Source organism: Dipodomys merriami, unplaced genomic scaffold, assembly GCF_024711535.1.
Source record: "Dipodomys merriami isolate MVZ:Mamm:240054 unplaced genomic scaffold, mDipMer1.0.p SCAF_6, whole genome shotgun sequence".
NCBI classification, from domain to species: domain Eukaryota; kingdom Metazoa; phylum Chordata; class Mammalia; order Rodentia; family Heteromyidae; genus Dipodomys; species Dipodomys merriami.
The window spans coordinates 33429046-33451673 of record NW_027206179.1 but is presented as its reverse complement, the minus strand read 5'-3'; the positions used below and the strand labels follow the sequence as shown (position 1 = coordinate 33451673).

At 34.6% G+C, this 22628-nt stretch overlaps 1 protein-coding gene across 9 annotated transcripts in view; it reads right to left on the bottom strand.

The window, feature by feature from the left end:
* Positions 1-22628, bottom strand: part of Rbm26 (RNA binding motif protein 26) — a 73280-nt gene that overhangs the window by 33225 nt on the left and 17427 nt on the right. For 3 of the 9 annotated variants that reach the window (XM_070002769.1, XM_070002765.1, XM_070002761.1), the window contains exons 2-14: positions 20678-20796; positions 20119-20255; positions 16800-16888; positions 15854-16071; positions 13449-13709; positions 12479-12718; positions 11912-12082; positions 11141-11296; positions 9236-9347; positions 8467-8626; positions 6893-7057; positions 6156-6287; positions 4718-4789 (exon numbers count right to left, since the gene is read on the bottom strand). In XM_070002769.1, the coding sequence (XP_069858870.1) occupies positions 4718-4789; positions 6156-6287; positions 6893-7057; positions 8467-8626; positions 9236-9347; positions 11141-11296; positions 11912-12082; positions 12479-12718; positions 13449-13479 (1239 nt within the window). In that variant the 5' untranslated portion in view covers positions 13480-13709; positions 15854-16071; positions 16800-16888; positions 20119-20255; positions 20678-20796. The remainder of the gene's footprint in view (positions 1-4717; positions 4790-6155; positions 6288-6892; positions 7058-8466; positions 8627-9235; positions 9348-11140; positions 11297-11911; positions 12083-12478; positions 12719-13448; positions 13710-15853; positions 16072-16799; positions 16889-20118; positions 20256-20677; positions 20797-22628) is intronic. The other 6 variants (XM_070002762.1, XM_070002763.1, XM_070002764.1 and 3 more) reach the window with 6 other exon arrangements.

Genomic DNA, 22628 nt, shown 5'->3' with positions numbered 1-22628 from the left:
CTGAGGGACAGCGCCCAAGCCCAAAGTTCAAGCCCCATGACCGACAAAAAAAAAAAAAAAAATTAAGTACTACTAAAGATCAAATTAAGTTATCTAAGCTTCACTTTTAAATACTTAAGTGTCCAGACTGGAATTAAACATGGAAGCTGGGCGTCGGCTCACACCTGTAATCCTAGCTACTGAGGAGGCTGAGATCTGAGGATCACAGTTCAAAGCCATCCCAGGCAGAAAAGTCCGTGAGACTCTGTCTCCAATTTACCACCAGAAAACCTGAATTGGTGCTGTGGCTCAAGTGGTAGAGCGTTCGCCTTGAGCTTAAGAGCATAGGGATAGTGCCCAAGCCCTGAACTGAATTCAAGCCCCACTACCAAAAAAAACAAAAAACAAAAAAAAACATGCAAATGCAGTCACAGCCAAAAGTGCCTCTAAATTTTTATTAAGTAATTGTAAATTTATTTTTTTGTAAATTTTCCTAGGCAATAAAAAAGTATCTGGAGAGTCAAATATAGAAAGCTTATTAATATGATTAGTTTCTGCTAAGTTCTTATGTTAAGTGAACAATCACCTACTCAGGAAATATGACTGTTTATGATATACTATTTAAACAAGAGGTGTATTCTATTCCAAGCTTGCTTAACCAAAAATTCTGGTGAAAATAGGATTTAGTATTTTAAGATGCACTTAGTTGATCACACCTTTCATTAACTCTGACTTTTTTATTCGTTAACAAGTCATATATATTATTATGTAATAAAAAGTAATATACTTTTTTACTATTATTAATCAAAGTCATGTACATTTATTATGCATAATATATGCCCATGGCTGGCTAAATTTAGCTAATATTTGCATTCCTTTGTATCTTTACAGTATAAACACTCAAAATCACTCACAGAAGTTTTTAAGTATATAATAAATCCTTATTAAAAATACTCATTGTGTTGTCCATCTTTTGAACTTATTCCTTCTATTTAAGTAAAATTTTATATACTTTAACAAAGTCTCTCTAACTTCCTATTTACCCTAAGTACCATTTTATTCTGCTTCTATCATGTCACTGTTTTTAGTTTCCACATGAGTGGAACAAAGGAATTAAAACAAAAGGATTAATGACTCTAGATAGAAATATCTTAACAAATTTATTGCTATAATAACTTAGTTCCCAGAAAGTTCCTCAAATCTTCTTAACAAATTCTATTTTCTCATAATAAAATCCATATGACAATTATGACAGAGGGCAATACATTAAAAAATTAAAATCAATAGTAGGAAAGAAAATATTTGAACTCAAGACCTTGTGCTTTATAGGCTGACACCTCTAGCCCTGTTTGTGATTGGTTATTTTTAGGATAGGGTCTCATTTCCTGCCCAAGTATACACCTAAGCCAGATCTACCTTTAGACTTCCCAGAATTGCTGAGATAACAGTTGAGTGCCCCTCTGTAAAAATAGTTTCATGGACTTATCTGCCCCTCCTGCCCTGGAGCTGCAATCCTCCCATTCTTAGCTCCTATGTAGTTTGGGATGACAGAGGTGTGTATTTCTGTGGCTAGCAAGGGGCTGAAAAATGGTCTTTCAAATTTTGCTGTTGGGTGCCCTTAAACCACAATCATCTTGTTCTCCTAGCTAAGATTATGAACATGAGCCACTAGTGCCTAACTTTCTATCATAACTTTAGTATTCGAAATTGATATGGTAGACATACAGGAAATAATTAGTTATTCGATCAACCTTCTTGGAATTTAGAGTTTTAGCAAAATATTATTTGTCTCTAAAAAACAAAACCAGGGGCTGGGAAGGTGGCTCAGTGGTAGAGCGCTTGCCTTGCATGCCTGAGGCCCTGGGTTCGATTCCTCAGCACCACATAAGCAGAAAATAAAAAAGCTGGAAGTGGTGCTATGGCTCAAGTGGTAGAGCGCTAGCCTTGAGGTGAAGAGCTGAGGGACAGCGCCCAGGCCAAGAGTTCAGGCCCCACGACCGGATCCAAAAAAAAAAAAAAAAACCAAAACCAAACAACAGGCTGAATGTTGTGGCACACTAGCCCCATCTACTTTGGAGGCAGAGATGAAGAGAATCAGTTTGCAACAAGCTCCAGGAAAAAAGTTAAGAGACTACAGATTAATAAATAAGCCAGACATGGTAGCATGTACCTGTAATCCTAACCATTCTAGAGACAGAGGCAGAAAGAGGATTGTAGACCAAAGCCAGATATCCATGGACAAATATGCAAGAGCCTGATTGAAAAGTAACTAATGTAAAAAAGGCTGGGTGTAGGGACTGGGAAGGTTGCTCAATGGTAGAATGCTTGTTTTGCATGCATGAGGCCCTGAGTTCGACTCCTCAGCACCACATAAGCAGGGGGGAAAAAAAGCCAGAAGTAGCACTGTGGCTCAAGTGGTACAGTGCTAGCCTTGAGCTGAAGAGCTGAGGGACAGCGCCCAGGCCCAGAGTTCAGGCCCACGACCGGACCCAAAAAAAAGAAAAAGAAAAAGGCTGGGTGTAGCTCAAGTGGAAGAACATCTGCCTACCAAGTGCAAGAATTCCTTTAAAGTTTCAGCACCAAAACTCATTATGAAGAGAAACAACTTAAGAACAAGAAAATATAAAATAATATTCTATGAATATGTTTTCTGAAGACGACTAAAAGTTACAAGCTTATAAATAGCTGTTTTCCTTTCGAGATTATCAAGTGATTTTTTTTCTACAAATACTCTGCTACCATTAGTGACTTTTCACAAAATTCAGTAATTATTGTATCAGTATAATATATATTAGTACATATTAGCAATTTCAAATTAGTGTGCATTTTATTTTAAAGCTAAACAAAAGACTTTTAAGAATATGAAAACAGTTTCAAAATACAGTCTGGAAATTTTGCAAAAGCAGTATTTAGTACAGATTTCAAATTTCAGAGTCCAAATCTTGATATAAAGAGATCCCAGGGGCTGAGAAGGTGGCTCAGTGGTAGAGCGCTTGCCTTGTATGCATGAGGCCCTGGATTTGATTCCTCAGCACTACATAAGCAAAAAGAAAAAAAATGGAAGTAGCGCTGTGGCTCAAGTGGTAGAACATTAGCCTTGAGCTGAAGAGCTGAGGGACAGCGCCCAAGCCCAGAGTTCAGGCCCCACGACCAGACACCCCTCCCCCACAAAAAAAAAGATCCCAAACAAAATGTGTATGGAGATATCTTTAAAATTGCTCAATGGTATGTTAAACAGAGTAGATCTTATCCTGCTTTTATTCTCATTACTTGTCAATAAAACTAATAAACCTAAGCAAAGTTAGTATTTAATATTATTAAATGTAGTAAAATAGACTAAGCCACACAAAAATTCAGAGGAAGTGAGATATCTCATGGAGAAATGTAGTGGGGTTTCCTGGGAGATGACAGAGGAAATTTTTAACTCTATTAGACAGAGACATATGCACTCTATGAAACTTGCCACCCTCAAAATAGAAAAGTAAGGCAGTAAAAGGAATAATAAGTAGAAAATACTCCCCAACATACAAAGATGAGAGCAAAAGTAAAAGAATCACAACTAAGGTGTCTATAAAGATATGAATATACAAAGTAATTTCTCTAAGAAACTCCAAGTTTAAAAGAACAAATTAACATTACCCACTGAAGGCGGGATAGAAAAAACAGAAAACAAGTGCAGGGCTCTCAGGCTTATACATTTATACTTCTTAGAAAATCACTTCCAGAGCTGGGATTAGGAGACATTCTAATTTATATGAAAAATAATTCACTTAAGGACTGCTATGCCTAAAATAACAAGAGAAGTCTAAGAAGAGTCTGAGGTACATACAGAATGAGGTTCAGTTTCAAATTTCTGTGAGCACCTAATTTAAGAAAATAAACAAAGGAAACAGTATATTGAAGGGAAAGACTGATGACAGCAGGTTAGCAATCTCAGTGGATGTTTTTGTTTTACTTTCAACATGAATTTTCTTTATAGTCCTATCAAAATGGAAAGAGCCATGGGCTAGAAACACACTACAGTCTGGTCTTGCAACCAGTTTGATTATAAGTTCCAATAATCTGTGATTCACACACCTCATATCAAACTAAAGATCAGGGCATTCACTCATACCTAAACACAAAGGAGACAGAACCATAAATACTATTAACATAATAACACACTTAACCCTTCACTAAAAAAATAATTAGGCTACATAAACATTTGTTAGTAATAAATTTCAAACTCACTATATCATCATTCCCATTTACAGAATATTTTTAAATCAATGATTTTTATTTCATTTAATATTCACAAAACCCCATGCTGAAGACAAATATTACCAATATCACCTTATGGATGAGTTAAAAGATTCAGAAAGGTTAAGAGCATAGTGCAATATCATGCAGTTAGTAAGGTGAGAACCAGAGATCAAGCTCAGGCAAAATTCCTAGTTCATGGCTCTTTCTTTGAGGGCTGCCAGAGTCTCCAAACTAATAATGTGCAATGTCCCTAAAGACAATAAATGCAAAGGAAAAAACAAAATGGAGGACACAGAAACAGAGGCAGGTATTAAAATGCTGAAGCAAAAAATAAAGGTAGGAACATTTTTCTTTTTCAGTGAATGTAAAAGCAAAAGGTAGAAATAAGAGCTACAGATACAATTAAGAAGCAGAATTTTGGAGCTATGAAAAAAATAAGATGCCACCTGAAAACATTTACAAAGCCAAGACAAACACATCATGCTATTCTTCTTACCTTTTCAGTTGCTGAAACAGATGGCTTTGATACAAAACCCAACCTGTCCTTCACAGATAACTTAGTTACATTCTAAAAAAATTAAAACGGACATATTCAGTGTTTTCCCAAACATATATAAGCTGTTGGGATTTTGAACATTCGGATCCCATCAATATATACTGAGTCTATGCATATACTGATGATTATCACAGAACTTACGTGTGTTTTTTTTTAAAGAGAAGGAAAAGGAATAAGAGAGGGAGAAGGGTAAGAAAATGTACACAGAAAAAATCCAACAGAATTTAATAAAAATTATTATGTAAAATAAGTGGTCCCTACAGTCCCTTCCCTAATACATAATCATACATAACATATAGAATCCTATATTAACAAGTAGGAAGTCTGCACATTTTAAAAGATATGCCTACTTCTCAAGCTTAAAAACAAATGTCTTTCTTTCCTAAAATAAACTAGTTTATATCTAAATTATACTGTATTTGGTGATGATTTAGATATAATTTTTGTTACTAATAATTTACCAACTAACTTCTTCAGTTTCTTATAGAATTCAATGCCTTACACTTTAGGAATTACCTAGGAAGGCCATTTTAATAAGATAGCATCTATTAACTATGCAGGAGACTACATCCTATTCTACACAGCAATCTGAAACATCTGGAGAAAAAAAGGAAAGCTATGTTTCAGAAAGAGTTCAGAAATGCCTCCCAGAAACTGTCACTCAGTGTAGAACAAGTGGAAAGAAATTAACAATGATCAGAGAATCCCAGAATCAAGAATAAGCGAAGCAAAGTTCTGGTAAAATTATCAAGCAGGTTTACCATGATGTTTTAAGACTTTCTTTCCCAAAAGTCGCCAGTTCACTCTACCACATAATTATCTCTAGAATGAAATTCTAAGTAAAAAGATGGTGAAAAAAAATAAGACTAGTGTACTAAACTTTCTACAGGCAGTTTGCTGAAATATTATCTCCTCCACAAAGTAAAAAGGACATCTTTCTTCTAAGTATTAACTGAAGAAAATAATTTAAGATTCAAAAACTACAGTAAAAATGAAAGTTAAAGTAAGATTTATAAGGTAGGGTTCAAATATGTATATGCCATATTTCTATATAAAACATAATTATAGCTGGGTGTCAGTAGCTCATGCATGTAATCCTACCTACTCAGGAGGCTGAGATCTGAGGATCTTGGTTCAAAGCTAATCCTGGCAGGAAAGTCTGTTAGTCTTATCTCCACTTAACCAGTAAAAGGCTGGAAGTGGAGCTGTGTCTCAAATGGCAGAGCATTAGCCTTTAGCACAAAAGCTCAAGCCCCAGGACTGGCACCAAAAAACAAAACAACCCCCCCCCAAAATAAAAAATAAAAATAAAACCATAATTAGAATTAAAGATACTAAGAAAAAACTATTATTTACAATAAGACATTTTTTCATTTACCTGAGGAAGATCTGAACTAGCACTCTGGGCTTCTGCGGGTTCAATAGTACTTGAAGGTACTGGACCCAACCGCTCTTTGACTGACTGCTTCACCACAGGTAAAATGGGCTGCTGGACTAAAGGCTGCATTACCTCAGGACAAGAAAAAAGAAAATATCTTAAAAGCTGATTAACTCAGAAGTATGATAAACTTTTCTATATTGTAATAAATACTTGGTCAAGCATTAGGAAGTTAAAATACAGCTTATAATCAAACCCTATACTTCCTTTCAATTTTCTTAACACATGCATATAGTTATTTCCTTTACAGGAAATGAAAAATTGTTTTAGTAAATGAAAAACTGTTCTGTCTCTCTAAATAATCTAACATTATATAGTACACCAGCTGGTACAGGAAAGCAGAAAAAGGAAACTAAAAAGGAGAGGAATAAAGAAGAATTTCTGAAATAAATTCACAATCTCAATTATGAAATACACATTAGCTACAACTTACTGAATGCGTCTTATCTGCCAGGACTGTTCTATATGCCTAAAATGCACCTTCATATAATTTCATAAAATAAGATTAAACTCACAATTAGATGAGAATGGGATTGAGAAGTTAAATAGTAAAATAAAGCCTATAAAGTTAGCAGTACTAAAAGCCAGGATCTGAACACAGTTCCCCTGATTCAAATATCTCTGCTCTTAAACAATGTACTAAGAGCTCTGTAAGAAAGGAATAATTTTATTCTTACCTTTGGGGAAGTAGTTTGTAGCTGTTGGGTACTTCCTTCTCTGTGCCAATAAACCTTAATAAAGCGATTGTTTAATACAGCTTCCGTACTTGAAATTGCTTTCTTTGCTTCTTCATATGTTGCAAATTGGATAAGGGCACCTTCTGGATCACCATTATAGGCAACCTAAGATTTAAAATAGAAACAGTAAATTTCTAGTGGAATTTGTGGCTCTATGCAATAAAATTACTCAAGATGTGAAAAACTGAACCTTCCAAGTAAGATCTTTCCTCTTCCTTATACCTAGAGTGTCCCAATCTTATTTTTCTTCTTAGAGAAATAGTAACTGAGGATTGTTAATACTATGAACAATTCCTGTTCAATTTAACAATACCACGTTTTCTATTCTTTAAATAACAATGTTTCTTAAGGGCTGGGAAGGTGGCTCAGTGGTAGAGCGCTTGCCTTGCATGCCTGAGGCCCTGGGTTCGATTGCTCAGCACCACTAAGCAAAAAGAAAAAAGCTGGAAGTGGCGCTGTGGCTCAAATGGTAGAGCACTAGCCTTGAGCTGAAGAGCTGAGGGACAGCGCCCAGGCCCAGAGTTCAGGCCCCATGACCAGACCCAAAAAAAACAAACAAACAAACAATGTTTCTTAAAACATAGTATATAAACCACATGTAGTTGTAGAAATTCAAAACAGTGAAAAATAAGCACAGTCTGCATCAAATTTCATGGTTCAAACTTTGGATGATTTTCATATGAGCATGAGTTAAGTCATTTATTCCGTGCCTCAGCATCATCTTCTATAAATGGATTAACAGTAGCCACTTCTTCATGTAAAGAGTAATGATTCATGTGGAACAGAAGTTTATACTAAGTATTCAATAAACAGTAATTACAAGGATAAAAAATGATTTCAGATAATTTTAAAATAATCCATTTAAATAAATCAAACTCTTAAAACAGTTTAAATTATTACAAGATATTTAATATGTGAAGATATTCTAAGAACCTTATGTCTAGAGATAAATGTGGTAAAGCAAACTGAACTGCCTCAAAGAGATACTCAAGATTAAGTGTTTTATATATATATATATATTTACATATATATGTATATATATCATAGGTCCATAATAATTTATAAGTTTCAATTTCTTGTCTGTCATGGTTTGTCTATAGCTTGAAGTTGGCCATCTTACAATATGGAAGTCAGGTCTAGAGGGAGGTAATTAGGACAATGAGGGAAGGAAGCGGTCCCAGCTTGTGGAACCCTGAGCTTTCAGAAGAGTGACTGTTAGGAGAATAAAGTTAATCCCTGGATAGCTCTGACTTCCTGATGTGAGACAATCTAATCTTCCCACATAACTTCCATCATTCCACCATATATCATCAGGCTTTCATCAAAGGCCAAATCCAGGCACTCCCTCATCTTAAATTTTCTTTCAGCCTTCAAAACCCAGGAGCTAAATATATCAGTTTTCTTTATTAAGTCAGACTGTCTCAGGTATTTCATTTTCCCAACCTTAAATTATGAACGAATTTTCTTCTCTAAAAATTAAGTGTTGACAAATACAGTAATTTTCTGACACTTACCTGTAAGTTTACCAATGTACCAAAACGACTAAAATGTTCATTAAGTTTGCTGATATTATTTAATTCTGGAGGAACTTTTCTAAGCTCAAGTTTGGTATTTTCATTTCCAAATTGAACCTTCTTCTGGAAGCCTGGGCTATTTGTCCTATTAAAATTCGGTCTATAAAAAAAAAAAACCAAAAAACAAAGAGTTGATCAATGTATTTATAAATCCTGACTTCCATCCCAAGTACAAAGGAAAAGGTTTGAGAAATAAAATGAATGTCTAGTCGGGCACCAGTGCCTCATGCTTGTAATCCTAGCTATACGTAAGGGCTGAGACCTGAGGATAGCGATTCAAAGACAGCTTGGGCAGAAAAAACCCTGTGAAACTCTTATCTCTAACCACTCAAAAGTGGAAGTGGTGGTGTTGCTCAAGTGGTAGAGTGCTAGCCTTGAGCACAGAAAGGCTCAGAGACAACACACAGGCCCTGTGTTCAAGCCCCACAACCTATAAAAAACAACAACAACAAAAAAAAAAAACAAACACACTAACAAATCTTCGAGTGTCATCTCCTAGAGAATGGGGAAGGACAAAGAGTAAATATTATGACCTTACCTACCTTACCACTTTTATAAAGAAGTGTCTTTATAGTACTAAACACTTACAAATTTCTAAAATACAGTGTAAATTTTAGTTGGAGACTGTCTATAGAAGAGTAATTTTTTTGAAAGAAAAGAAATACAATCAAAATCAGTTTAAAATTCCTCATTTTCCCTGCCAGCTTACTTATCAAACCAAGTCTTCTTTGTAGGAACTCCAGGTTCTCCAGAACCAATAGTTCTTTTCCTTGATTCTGAATCCACTACTATCCTCATGCTGCTTTTATTAGGAGGCTTTTCTGTATTAACAAAAGAAAATGGAAGAAAGCACACATTAACATTTTGTGTTTATCAGTAATTTTTTTAACTCATACTGGAAAAAGGTGTGGCATATGTACTCATATGCAACAAAGTAAAAAATAATTAAGAGGAAGTCAACAGGAATGTTTTAGGAAGTTTTAAAAAATTATTTAATAGTGACCAAATAAGGGTTTATAAAATCTGTAAACTAGCTAGGTAGGAGACAGAGAATAGATATACAGTATAAGCAGCTATAATCTAAAGTAGCGATGTCTCAATAACTGCAGTATAATTATCCTTTTCACAGAAACCATCCAAAACAAAACAAAACAAAACCCCCAAAAACCCTTTCTCCTACTATTGTGTAATTATTGGATTGCCTCAAGTATAATTTAAAAAGTATATGTGAGGAGCAGGCATACCCATTAAGTATCCCGTGGTCTCAAAGAATATAAATTTGAATCAAAACTCCATCATTTAATGTTCTATAAATACTAAAGTTAGATGTTTAGAGTGGCCAATGATCAAATAATACCACAAAGTTTAAGTAATAATAAATTTATAGAATAGAGTAAGTTGGATTCTTCCAAATGTAAGCACCATTAATTTTTTTTCTGACTAGGTAAAACAGTAATTAAAAAAATTAGAATGCAAGTTAATTGAAGTTGGGTGCCAATGGCTCAAGCCAAGATAAAATTTGAGAATAATGGTTGAAAGCCAGCCCAGGTAGGAAAAGTCCATGAGATTCTTATCTCTTATCTCCAATTATTCACCAAAATGCTGGAAGTGGAGCCTTGGCTCAAATAGTAGAGCACTAGCCAAAGGGCAGGGAGAGGGACAGGGTAGACACATACACGCCCACCAGGAGCTGGTGGCTTATACCCATAAACCTAGCTAATCAGGAGGCTGAGAGCTAAGGGCATAGTTCAAAGCCAGCCTGAGCAGAAAAGTCCTCAGGATTCTTATCTTCAGTTAGCCAGCAAAAAGCTATAAATGAAGGTATATAACTCAAGTAGCAGAGCTCTGTCCTTGAATGAAAAAGCCAAGAGAGTGAAGCTCTGACTTCAACTCCAGTTCAACACATATGCAAAAAGTTAACTGAAGTGATTAAGAAAAAAACATTTCTGTAAGAGTATGTAATATTTTCTATTATACCTGACAAACCCTTACTTCCCTCTCTCAATTGTTCAATGTAACAAATGATACATCTTTCAATTACTGTCAATTCTGCCCATCCTTTAAACCTTTTTACAGTTTAACCTCTAGCATTGCAGTTTTGCTGCCCTGCCTTGTGTATGTTATCAGTCACAACTCTTAAGTCAGGTTTAAACAATGGTGAGTCACTTCCTAACGTATTTCTATGCTTAAAAATACAAGCCAACTAATGTCATTTTTAATGTCAATGAAAAACTATGTATCAAAATAAATATAAACTAATATTTCATGTAAAATTCAAGTTTATACAGCTACATTGTCCAAAGTAGGACTTTAGATATTAAAGAATTACTTTCAAAAATTTAAATGAACTCTTTAACAAATGAAGAAAAATACAAGAAACAGTAAAACTACCTGAGAACTACATATTTTGGAGACATTTCTCCTTAAAAAATGAAAGTGACTCTCTGCTTCAAATATGGGACCACATATTATTTCTTCTCTACTGAGAGGTCAAAGGTTACAGAGAACAGACAAAACCATTATATCTTACTTAAAGCCAATAAACACAAGACCAACTGTTCTTACATATTCCCCCTTGGCATGACAAAAAAAACCTCAAGATTAATCACAGTACCTCTGGGTGGCAAATCCATATCCCCTGACGTTAGTCCTATCAAGTTAGGCCTTTGTGCATGCACTCTGTGTCTATACATAGGTCTGGAAGTGTTTGTTATGCTTGGGGCCTCAGGATTGTAGCCATCTGTGTCATATGTATCTGGTAATACAAAAACTGTAATTAAAAAACAATTATAAAACTCAACTTCGCAATTTTTAATATTAATAAAAAACCAAACCATTTTACATATAACTAACATATAATATGTAAATAACATTTTATGTGCATTAAATAGTTCTCTGAAAAAGTATTAAGAACCAGGAAAGGGGGCTGGAAAGGTGGCTAAGTGGTAGAGTGCTTGTTTCACATACATGAGGCCCTGGGTTCAATTCCTCAGCACCACATAAACAGAAAAAGCGGAAAGTGGTGCTGTGGCTTAAGAGTAGAACGCTAGCCTTGAGCTCAAGAGTTGAGGGACAGCACCCAAGCCCAGAGTTCAAGCCCCACAACCAACAAAAAAAAAAAAAGAAAACATTTAAACCCAATTATTCCAAAAAATCTTAATTAAGGGTTTATTTAGTATCAATTCACCAAGCTGATAGTACATTTCTATACTAGTTGGAAAAATGTTCCTCAAAGAACAAGTCATTCTAGACATGTTTTACATCTGCATCTACAACTTTGCTTTCAACTGACTTATTAAGGTGAAACTCCTTTTTACAACTACTTAAAGATAATAAATATAAACAACCACATTACACTATGAATATACATAAGACCAAACTGCACCTGCAGTAAAGAGAGAGGGTGGAGCAGGAGGAGGCTGATGATGAATGCCAGTTGTTACTACAGTAGGAACAGAACTGGTTGCAGAGTTTGGGGGAGCATCCATGCCAGATGGCTGCAAAGGAGGAAGTGGAGGTGGTGGTCCTGTCAAAACCAAAGAATAAGAAATATCATCTGAAAGTAAACAAACAAAATAGATTATTATACATCCAAACATGATGCTCTAGTTTATCAAACTATAATTATCGCCTACAAAAACAACTTCTTAAAACTAAGTTAGCATTTTCATGTCAAATATTCTTTTAATGTTTTTCAAAAACACATTTGCTTTAAATTCTAAGGACTACAAGGCAACTGGGAATATTTGTGACATACACTAATTCACAGTAGTTTGGCATAGACTACAACATATATAGATATATTTCAAATGGAAATATGTTGCTCTTAGTTTCTATTAGGCATCTATGGGCTTTAGGAACTTTCAACAGAGCAATCACCAAACTATTAACTGTATTGTATAAAGCCTATGAACAGACAGATAATAATAAATAGTCAAACCTATATACTCACCTGTGACAGGTGGGAGACTAGGTGGTAATGGACCTGGAGGTGGCACTGGAGGTCGAAGGTTCACTGGTGGGGGTGTAAGAATTGGTGGAGGCGGAGGGAGTCCAGGAGGAGGTGGTCCTTCAACAACAGGTGGCTGGGCTGGAAAAGGCAGCATACCAGGAAGATTCACATCTTCTACGACAACTGGGTCACTTCCATGATCAAAAGGGCACATGTCTCCTCTCATACAAAAACCCTTTTCTGTGAGAAAAGAATTAGAAAAAAATGTGAAATTAACAGAAATATAAATTATCCAACTCTGTGTAAGTTATTTTAAGAATATTTTATGAATAAGTAATAAAAACATTTCACAAGAGGCACCTGATCATTCCCAGTAACATATAAAGACAAATTAAGTGATAATATATCCACCACACTCATTTTTTAAAGTCATCAAATTAAAGTATGTATGAACAACCAGTAGGGTGATATAAACCTCATGTAAAACTTCTGGCATATTTGTCCTTAAAAACATATCCTTTATTTAAATGTACTTAAAACTAAAGAACACTGAAACTATGGTTTAGTGCTACATATATGCCTTTTATAACACATCTTTAAAAGTCTTCTCTTCACTTAGAAAAGTGAGACCTAGGTAATATTTACATTTACAAGTCCTATTTATAGTGCAACAACCACTGACTTCTCAAAAAGTGAGTTTTGTTATTAAATGTTGTAAGAGTAACTTCCCTAAAAAAATAACTTACTTGGCAAAAATGCTCACAATTTATTATTAATATTTGTATATATTCAATAAATAGGGGTAGCCAATGGAAGTTGTATTAGAAAATTCATGAATGAAGAAACTTAACTGTCTCACTATTTCTACTACCAGCATTATGTCTTTCTGAGTAACGTACCACCTAAACTAAGAGAATTTAAGCAAGCAGAAATATTAATTCATCATATCATGAAACAGTTAAAGACTTACCATCATAGTCTCTACACCGTTTCTTTGGCATTGGTGGTCTTACATAAGAGTTATGGTCCACCTGGTCTTCATGAAATTCTGACCAACTTTCAGTGGTGTTATTACCATGATGAGTAGGTGCAATGACAGTAATGGTGCTGCTCAAAGTAGGGACAGGATAGTGGCCAGATGAAATATTAGGTACGGAAGAGACTGGAGTATAATTATTTTCTAGAGGATCTGTTCTATCCAGGTCATATTTAGGTTTTACTAGATCCCGTTCTGCAACAACAACAAAAAAAAAAACTTATAATACTACACTCATAAATATATCCCAAATATAAGAAATACAAGTATTGTTGCTACACAGAGAAAAGATAATTTTTCTCAAACCTCTTTATAGAAAAAAAATACCACTCAATGTTCTAAGGCATGCTATTTTGTTTCAATATAGCATAAACTATAAAATACAAATAAGTCGAGCACCAGTGGCTTATACCTGTAATCCTAGCTACTCAAGAAACAGAGATCTGAGGATCGCGGTTCAAAGCCAGCCTGGGCAGGAAAGTCCGTGAGACTCTTATCTCCAATTAACCACCAGAAAACTGGAAGTGGTGCTGTGGCTCAAGTAGTAGAGTGCTAGCCTTGAACTTAACAGCTCAAGGACAGCACCCAGGCCAACCCCACAAGTTCCACAACTGACAAAAATAAAAATAAATAATAAATAAATACAAAAGTTTTCCTTAACAGTTTTGTTTATGGGAAAGAAGAAACTTTTACGTTTTCGTCTCATAAACTTAGTAATGCATATTTGTAACCTAAAAAACAAAAGCATGTGATTGTAGTCCATCTAAAAAAGGTACTAGAATGATTGCTTTTATAACCAACATTATTTATAAGATACAAATGAAGCCAGAAAGAAAAAAATTTATATTGAAAAGAAACAAGCCAATAGACTAGGATTCATATGGTTCCTAAGGAAAGAGAAAAGATGTTAAGATTAGTTAAGTGAAGCAATGTACAAAGATGCCTAATATAACATTATTACACTGGAGGAAATACCAGAAGAAAAGCACAATATATGGCTTACACAAAAACCATAAAGTGTATTAAGAAAATCTAAGTTTTCTACAATGCTTGATAAGAAATGTACTCATTATCTTGCCCATGTAATTGTGACTCCTCTGTACAATATTTTCACAATAAAAAAAAAACTAAGTTTTAGTAAAAGTGTTTTACTCAAAATATTTATCATTTTACTACAACTATATCTTCCATTCAATGGCATATAATGGAAGGAAAATTATGCATATTGTATAGCAATGCTCTTGCAAATATACAAATAAATGAATTTTTTTAAACTACTGTAGTTTTGAGGCATAACTCTACATCCATCTGGCTTCTTTTATCTATCTTGAGATTCAGTTTTCAATGGTTACAGATATCAACAGTTTGTTCCCCTTTTTTTGGTTGGTTGTGGGGCTTGAACTCAGGGCCTGGGCTCTGAGTTTTGTACTCAAGGTTGGTACTCTACCACTTTGAGCCATAGCTCCATTTCTAGACTTCTGGTGGTTAATTGGAGAAAAGAATCTCACAGACTTTCCTGCCTAGGATGGGTTTGAACTCTGATCCTTAGATCTCAGCACCCTGAGTAGCTAGGATTATTGGTGTGAACCACCAGCACCCAGCTGCTTTATTTCCTTTGCTACAGGTATCAATGTTTTCTTCCTTTTCATCAATGTCATAATGTGGTTAATCATGTGTCTATTTTCCATAGATGGACATTTGTCTGGTTTCCAGTTTGGGTTCCTATAAAGTTGCCTTAAACATTTGTGTATAAGTCTTGGTGTGAAGATGTGCTTTCTTTTATCTAAACATTCATGTGTGGAATTAGTGACCAGTAGGCTTAACATTTTAAGATACTGCCTCAGGGTTTTCCGAAGAGTTAATCTTATCTATATGCTCACTAACACTTAATCTAGACTTTTCCTAGTGGTCAATCATCCTGGTAAGTGTAATAGTTAACTATGCTTTCAGCTTGACTGGAATAATCTTTTTTGTGTGTCAGTCCTGGGGCTTAAACTCAAGGGCTAGGCACTTGTCCTTACTTAGGCCCTACCCTGAGTAACTAGAATTACAAGTGTGAGACAGTAGCATCCAGTTCAATAAATGTTTTTTAATGGAGAAATATACCTTACTCATGTAAATGTAACTCCTCATAAAATGACATTTAAAGAAAAAAACAACTTGTCTGTCTAGCACTTGAATTCAAGGCCCAAGCATTTGTAAGACCACAAGAATACAAGGTAATAAAAAAGATAAAGGCAATAATGGAAAAATGTTAAATGATTCTAAAAATCCCTTAAATCTATAACATTTTCAAAGTAAAGCATGTTAACCAAAATAAATATACATGTATTATTTACCCCTACTTCGTGTTCTGCTTCTGCTTCTAGTTCTGCTTCTATCTCTATCCCTGTCACGAAGCCTCTCTTTACTCCAACTTCGACTCCGACTCCTGCTGTAACTGCGACTTCGTCCTCGTCTTCTATTGTATCGGTCTCTGTAGGAATCTCTTCGAGGAGGATTTCGATCATAATCTCTTTTTCGAGAACGATCATCTTTTTTCCTCTCATCACGACTTCTAAAGAAATATATAAACACTTTTGTATAAACAATGTTTAAGTAAAAAATTGAAAAAAAAACCCTCCAAATGTAAAAGTTGTATTTGATTCTTATAGTATACTTTTTTTTTTAAATCCTACCTTGAAAATATAAATATGGGAAACTCAAATAAAATGACTGAGTAAATACACTTACTACAAAACCTTTTTACAAAAAATAAAATTTCCCTTATTGTCTTAACTCTTATTCTTATGTACATCAACATCTATACAATTCCATTTCATACATAAAGGCTTCTGTATGTCTTACATTACATATATAATATACTACATGGTCATATACTAAATCTCATAAGCATGTGTTATATTTCTTATTGTCTTAATTCTTACTCTTATGTACATCAACATCTATACAATTCTCTGTACATAAAGGATTCCATAAGTCTTATATTACATATATAGTACATATACAATCTTATACATATAATCTTATAAGCATATATTATATACATAGTACTTTACCCATTTTTAAAAGCTTAATAGAAAAAAAATAATCACTCTGAAGAAAAATACTCCAATGCTGGAATAAAAATAACAACAAAGAACTTACAACATAAAAATCTGATTTTAAGGTCTTGGTACAAAAAGACCTAGTTATACCTTCCCTGGACCAATAAAACACTAGACATTACTTGTCTCTATCTGACAGATAAGTCAAAAATTGAAATTGGTTCAGGACATCACTTACCTATTTTCTCTGTATCGGGAGCTTGATTGGGGAGGACTGTGATTTAGCCTTCTAGAAAACTTCTTCTCTCGTTCATCCTCCTTTGTAACCTGATACACACACATACATATACACACACACACACACACACACACACACACACACACACACACACACGTTACAAGTTATAAGTTACCCAGTTATTTCTTGCCATTTATTTCAATGACTTTACTTATGTAATATAGGAGCAAAATGCTACCTACAAATGTACAAAATTCATTTATCTAAATAAAAACAAATCACTTAACCATAATAGTGTGTTGAAAGTTAAAGTGAATAGTAAAGAAAACTTATAAATCCTTGCCTTAGAGAACAGTTGCAAAAAAGTACTTTAAGTATCTTCATTTTACTAGAATTAATGGAAAGGTAATGTTATTCCTTCTTAAAAAAAAAAAGTATGTGCACATTTTGATTCCTTGAATTTGTTTGATCTCATACCAAAAACATCAAAGAATATAGAGAACACATTAGAACTAACTAAGATGTAAAATAAAAAAATTTAAAAAGAATATTTGAGAAAAACAATTTATATGGTGAAATAGTTTTCCGTGTAACTCATTTCTTAGCATCATGACAAGAAGGCCTTATAAAACTACTAGGAAGTAATCATAGGAAACATTCCCTTGATCAGTGCTACTCTTCTGTCTAGACTGTACTAACCAGAAAACTGATTCTATATAATATTAAGGTATGATTACAAAAAGAAAATTGGAAGTTAAGATTCAAGAAATACTGACAATATCTTCTTTAAAAACCTTAGGGCTTAAGATTGTACTTCTTGCAGGAAGTAGGGACAGTAGAATTTGATCTCAGGACATTGAGCTTGCCAGGCGGGCACTCCCCATCATTTGAGCCATGCCTCCAGAATTGCTTTAGTCAATTTTTAAACAGGGCCTTGCATTTTTGCCAAGGCTGATCTAGACGGTCTATGTATGTCTCCTACGTAGGTGCCTACCATGACAGCAGCTTTTCACTGGTTACAATAAGAAATTTAATTTTTTGCTAGGGGTGGTCTTAAATCATGATGATCCTCCTGATGCCTAACTTTTTGAGTAACTAAGATTACAGGTATGAGCCACGATTGCATAGACAATACAACCCTACTGAGGTCCTTTTTTTAAGACGGTCTATGTAGTCCAGGCTAGCTTAGAACTCACATTCCTCCTTTCTCAGCCTTCTAAAAATACAGGCATACCCAACTCCCTTGACACATTATCTCCTTTATCTTTCTCTGCCAAGTAATTTTATGTGGGTAAATATCCATATCCTGAAGTATGTGTGTCCAACTGGTAAGTTTTCATACCCATAGCATTTTAAACCTACACTGCCATCTGGCATTTTAATAACTGCAAAAAATTAGTCCTCCAAGGACAATCAAGAAAATTGTGATGATATATTACTTCTGCAACAGATACAACACTGAAGTTGTATCATTAAGCTGTATTGAAAAAAGACTGTTTCTTAAATCAAGGGTCTGTGTTACTAGAGATTTTCTGAGAATTAAAATATAAATGTAAAGCTAGATAAACATGCCTGCATACCCAGGAGGCTGAAGCTGGAGGATCAACCAGCACAAGAGTTTCAGATCAGTCTAGGCAAAATAGAAAGATTCTACTGCCCAAAAAAGAGAAGAAGAAACTAGAAACAGGGAAGGGGAAGAAATACCTCAGGTAATTTATAAAAACAAAATTGGAACCAACCCAAAGTCAATGAGAAAAACCTAACTAATTACTGCATATCTCCATGTGGCATCATAAGCAACTGCCAAATGCTATCTACTGTATGTCTTACTAATGTATCTCCTATACTATACTGTACTACTGGGTATGAAACATTGTCATTAAGTTACATTTCTGGTCTCTAGTGAGAAATTAAATGGTGTATGTGTGTGTTTATACATGCATGTGTGTGTCTACACATACATATCATTTTAAATAAGGGCCTCACACTAGCCAAGCAATTTACCACTTACGACTTCCTACCCCCTACTTTGCCAAGTATTTTATGTATTATTTTACTTATTCCACACTACAACTCTAGTGTTTCTACTGCACAGTGGAATAAACTGAGGCTGGGAGTAGCAATGTCTTCAATATCTCAGGATAGTGACATACAAAGCCAAAATTGCAATTAAGATGTTTAAAGCTAGGCTGAATACAAAAAAAAAAATGTTAAAATAATGTTAAAACAATTACCAACAACTATTTTCTTTTTAAGAATCAAATTGAGATGGCTATGTGACTACTAAATAAGGATATGTGAAGAAGATAACACGGAACAAAAAAATGTCAAACTCTCTTGAAGAATGAAACTATTTCTATTGCTGAGCCTAGTGTTTGACTACTTAAAAGCAGCCAATTATTGAATGCATCAAAGAAAACTGCCAAAAAATTTACTGATATTGCAATTATTTTGCAAAACACAAATAGCTAATACTGTATATCTAACAGACAGGAGCTGAAAGCAGACCGAAGATTATCCTTAGAAAAGCCTTCTTAAAATTTGTTACTCCTTAGCTGGCTTCTGAAAACTTTGATTTCTGGAAGATTCTTTCCATTTCATCATTAGAATTGCTCACCGTGTTTGAATTATAAAAACAATAGTTTATGCTAAATATGTACCCAACAGGGTAGATGCCTAATCCAAATATAAACATTGGGTAATGAGTCTCAAAACAAGCTTCCTAGGTTCACATGTGTTGTCACAACTCATTGCTAAAGGAAGTAAGTATGTCTTGAGTACCTCCAAGTACTTTTTTTGTCTTGTTTTCCAGCAGATTTTCTTATCTCTCATGCCTTTCCCTTTGCTGACTCGTTTGTTTTGCTTTGCTTTAGTAAGTTATATCCATGAATATGACCACACACTGAATCCCATGGGTACTACTAGAGAAACTTTAAACCTAATACTGAGGATTCTAAATACAAAAATATTCGGGAGGAGGGCCGGAAGCCCTGAAATTGGGATGATGTTATTAATCCCAGTTAGCTACTCAGCTACTCAAGAGGCTGAGATCTGAAGATAACAGTTCAAAGCCATTCTAGGCAGAAAAGTCCATGAGACTCTTACCTCCAATAAACTACCAAAAAATTGGAAGTGGAGCTGTGGCTCAAGTGTTAGAATGCTAACCTTGAGCAAAAAAGGTCAGGGACAGTACTCACCTAAGTTCAAGCCTTAGACAGGCAAAAAAAAGAAAAAAGAAAACAAAACAAACAAAAACAGAACCCTCAGCTTAATATTTTAAGTGTTTAAAGAACCTATTAAGTATAACACAGACTCATACCTCTTCTTTTTTTATGTCTTTTTCTTGGTGCTGAAAAAATTCTACCTTCAGGCTTCCTGATGATGGCTGCTCTGGGGGAGGCAGATAGCTCTTTGTATTCACAGCATCAAAAAGTTTTTCTACAAATATCTGTGTCTCTAAAAACCAAGCAAAAAAAACACCTAATTAAAATATTTACTAAAATATTTACATAATTCCTCATGTCTAATCATCAGGCTTCTAGGTCAGTGGCTTCAAGTCATGACTAGTCTTCATAATGTAGCCTACACAGTATATAAACAAAATTATTATAATCTGCATTGAAAAGCAATATACTAAACAAGACTCAAAGTAATTTTCTAAGGAATATTATCTTTTAATAGCCATTTTAGTCATTTTCTTATTCTTTTAACTTATGTTAAAAAAACCCTTAAAATAAATATCCATTTCAAATAATCTATGGATATGTTATAATATTGTTTATCTCTGCTATAATTTGAGGCTGTTTCTTTAATATTCGTGGATCTTATTTTAAATAACTTATTAAAAGAAAACAGTATTTAAAAACAAAACATCTTACCTTTCTGAAGAAATACATCCAGCTGATCAATACATAATGCCTTCAGTTCTTTTTCACTTTTGTCTTTCTTTACTAAAGCCAAAACATATTTTGCTAGGGCTGATGGATCTGCATCACAGCTAAGAAAAAACAATGTTGAAAGAATTTTAGCCACAAATACTTTCATGTTCCATAAATCCCAGTTACAAACTGACTTGGAAAGTGTAACATACAGTTATATATCAATATGAAGAACTTGGGTCAAGGAAGGCACTAAAGAAATATGTCCTAATAAAGAAAAAAAAAGTCCTTCTTAATATACCTTATATGCTACACCCAAACATCATTTCTTGAAAACATACAATATATTATTAAATAGTATATACAAAACAGACCCATGGGGCTGAGAAGGTAGCTCAATGGTAGAGCGCTTGCCTTGCATGCCTGAGACCCTGGGTTTGATTCCTCAGCACCACATAAGCAAAAAGAAAAAAGCCAGAAGTGGTGCTGTGGCTCAAGTGGTAGAGCGCTAGCCTTGAGATGAAGAGCTGACGGACAGTGCCCAGGCCCAGAGTTCAGGCCCCACGACCGAACCTCCACCCCCCCCAAAAAACAGACCCAATGTACTAGTGATTAAGATTTTATAAAATGGCATTCAAGTCAACAAAAACATAATCTATACAAAAAGGTATTTAGACAACCTTGCTGTTATCCTTAAAACTTAGAATTTTATTTTTAAGTGTGATAATACCAAACTATAAAACTACAAAAACATTCAATATTAGAAAATACATAGCTGGGCACTGGTGGCTTGTGACTGTAATCCTAGCTACTGAAAAGGCTGAGATCTGAGGATAACAGTTCAAAGCCAGCCAGAGCAGAACAGTCCATTAGACTCGTATGTCCAATTAACTATCAAAAATAGTGGAAGCAGAGCTGTGGCTCAAGTGGTAGGGATTGGCTCTAGCTTTGAGCAAAACAACTCAGGCCCTGGGTTCAAACTCCATGACTTCCCTCTCTCCCCCCAAAATTAATTTATGCCACAGAATTAATGAAGACCTTCTAAATTATGACACATCCAATCACAGGAGTGATATTAGTGTATAACAATCAAAAACAACAATAAAAATATATTTGATAAAACTCAATAGTTAACTCATCACAAAAAGGTAAATTTTCTCAGCAGGGTTTCTATCAAGACCAATACTATAGCAGAAAAAAAAAGACAGTGACAATTGAAAAAGGGAAAAAAGTGATTGTTATATATGTAAAAATGGAACTTTGCTCTCTAAGAGGAATGAAAACATAACCTATAATGAAATACTATTTTTCAGTTAACAGATTAACAAAATCCCCAAATATCGGCAAATACATTCTGGTGGCTAACAATGAGGAAGCAAGCAATTTACACACGTTGAACTGGTACAAGAAACTGGTGGGCCCTAAGGAGAATGTAATCTGACTCAACAATTCTACTTTTATTCTAAAATCACATATATGTTCAAATGGCATACTATTATATTGCAAAATCAAAATGTACAAATGTCATTTAAATAAGACTAGAAAAATAAATTACATTAAATCCACACAAGGAATGACATGCAACAAAGTTAGACAAGTTGGTTCACACCTGTCATCCCAGCTATACTTGAAGGTGATGTTGGGACAATTGCCACTCCAGGTCAGCCCAGGCAAAAATGTCCAATTTATTTATTTCTACAAACACCTAGAGTTACAAATCTCCATTCCAATCTTTTAGATTACTCTTTTTTAAAGCCCTCAGAATATGACATCATGTCTCATACCTGAAATCCCTGCTACTCAATGGGAGACCAAGTTTTCTGGCCAGCCTGGGCATAAAAATGTTAGTGAGACCACCCATCTCAATCAATAGTTAAGTGGCTCAAATCTGTTGTATCAGCTTCAGAGGGATGTTGTAGGAAGGTGGGCCCCGGGAAATAAAGTTAGATCT